At 42.4% G+C, this 2,049-nt stretch overlaps 1 protein-coding gene across 1 annotated transcript; it reads left to right on the forward strand.

The window, feature by feature from the left end:
• Nucleotides 1–281: 281 nt before the first annotated feature.
• On the forward strand, nt 282–1,128 carry LOC108354437 (methylglutaconyl-CoA hydratase, mitochondrial-like; the record flags this gene model as incomplete). The annotated part of the gene is made up of 2 exons (XM_017605624.1): nt 282–325; nt 423–1,128. Coding segments are annotated over 2 exons (750 nt in total), but the record flags the coding sequence as incomplete, so codon positions are not given.
• Between the last annotated feature and the right edge of the window lie 921 nt (nt 1,129–2,049).

A 2,049-nucleotide genomic window follows, 5' to 3' on the forward strand; every position in this document is an offset into this window, starting at 1 on the left:
TTGTCGTACTTCGATCGCTTCGTGCCCCCTTCGTTTCTTCTCTTCTTCGCAATGGCCAGTCCGGCAATGCGTTTGCCTTCAAAGGTCAAAGTTTGCTCCAGAATCAAACTCGCAATCTAAACTTTGCCACAACCCAAAACTCTCATCCGGATGATGAGGTTTTCATGAGCCGGCTGTCTGGAAAGCACTCTGGCATTGTGGTACGTTTTGTCGTGCCAAAATACAATAGACATTATCATCATTTCATGACATTCTAATTCAACATTTTTTTATTATTTTAGGTTCTTTCGCTGAATCGCCCCAAAGCGGCCAACTCTCTGAGCAGGTCGTTGGCTCGGGCTCTCAATGAAAGTCTCTACCAGCTGGGCAAAGATGAAGAGTTGCGCGTTTTGATTATTCGTTCTGTGGTGCCAGGCNAGCAGGTCGTTGGCTCGGGCTCTCAATGAAAGTCTCTACCAGCTGGGCAAAGATGAAGAGTTGCGCGTTTTGATTATTCGTTCTGTGGTGCCAGGCATCTTTTGCGCTGGTGCGGATCTCAAGGAACGCGCAACTATGCACATCAAAGAGATTCCGCACTTTGTGGCGAAGCTCCGCTCAATCTCTTCAGCAATTTACGATTTTCCGTTTCCCACTATTGCAGCCATCGATGGCGCCGCTCTTGGCGGCGGACTTGAGTATGCACTATCTGCAGATCTGCGAGTTGCCTCGACTAATGCCAAGCTCGGTCTGGTGGAGACTAAACTGGCCATCATCCCTGGTGCCGGTGGAACGCAGCGCCTGTCACGCATTATTCCTCGGCACATTGCCAAGGAGCTCATATTCACGGGCAGAATCCTTGACGGAACGCAGGCCCTCGAGTACGGCCTGGTCAACTACACAGTGCCACAGAACGAGACGAACGATGCTGCTTATCAACGATCGGTGTCTCTTGCCGGAGAAATGCTGTCTGCTGGTCCAGTTGCCCTTCGCGCTGTCAAAACTGCGATAAATCGTGGCGTTGACGTGGACATCAACACTGGCTTGGCCATCGAAGCTGCCTGCTATCAACAGGTGTTGGTCACCAAGGACCGCGTTGAAGGATTGGCTGCTTTCAAAGAGAAGCGCGCTCCAAAGTATATTGGCGAATAATATGATTTCAGTCAGTGATTTCAGGTACACTATATTATCTGCACACTTTTTATATCATTTCCTACAATTAGTTAGCAAATGACTGTAATAACCTACGCAAAAATTCAATGCTTTGCTTAAAAGAACACTTTGTTGTGATCAAGTACTTCTTTCTTTTTGTATAAGTTCTGGACACTTACTCCACCGATGTGTGCTCACCTTGTAATATGACCTACTGTCTGAGCATCTCAGTTTGTGCAACCATGCCGTAATTAATTAATTAATGACTACTAATTTAGTTGCGTACATTCTTTTACTGTGGATAAGACGCGGTTACCTGTGGTGTACACCTTTCTCGGCATCTTTTTTTATTTTTTACTAACCAAACAATAAGGACAGCATAAACGGAAACTCCCATTTTTTGGAATTTGCGTTCAGATTATTTTGCTGGTTTTAATGGGTTTGCTTTACTTAGTTTTACTTTGCCGTCTTTATAATGCCAACTTCTATGTGCATGCATTTTTAATGTCCTGTTCATTTGTTAAAACATTAACATTTTTATTCTATTAAAATTTAATTTTACATCAATGCATATTCTTTTTCAACGACTGCTCGTTGAGCGGTTCAAATAGTGCCTGCTTGTCGGTAATTCTGACTCAATTGTTATCTTCAAGGCTTGTAAATACTTGGTTTGATTGTATACTGAGGGTCATAAATGCAATTGTCAGTGTATGCTAGTTCAATTTGAACTTTGGATATCTTTTTGGGATCATCATTCCGCCAGCATTGCTGTCTACTTTACAATCCATATCAGATTTGTTTAGATGCAAACAGTATAGTCTTTTTGAAAAAATTAAATATTTTTGTGATCAGTTTTTGTCGAAGCAAATATTCCATTTTTCCAAATAAAAAGGCATATTTTACTACAACTTTTAATAAAAA

Source organism: Rhagoletis zephyria, unplaced genomic scaffold, assembly GCF_001687245.7.
Source record: "Rhagoletis zephyria isolate East Lansing unplaced genomic scaffold, Rhagoletis_zephyria_1.1 Rzeph_scaffold_35961, whole genome shotgun sequence".
Lineage (NCBI taxonomy): Eukaryota > Metazoa > Arthropoda > Insecta > Diptera > Tephritidae > Rhagoletis > Rhagoletis zephyria.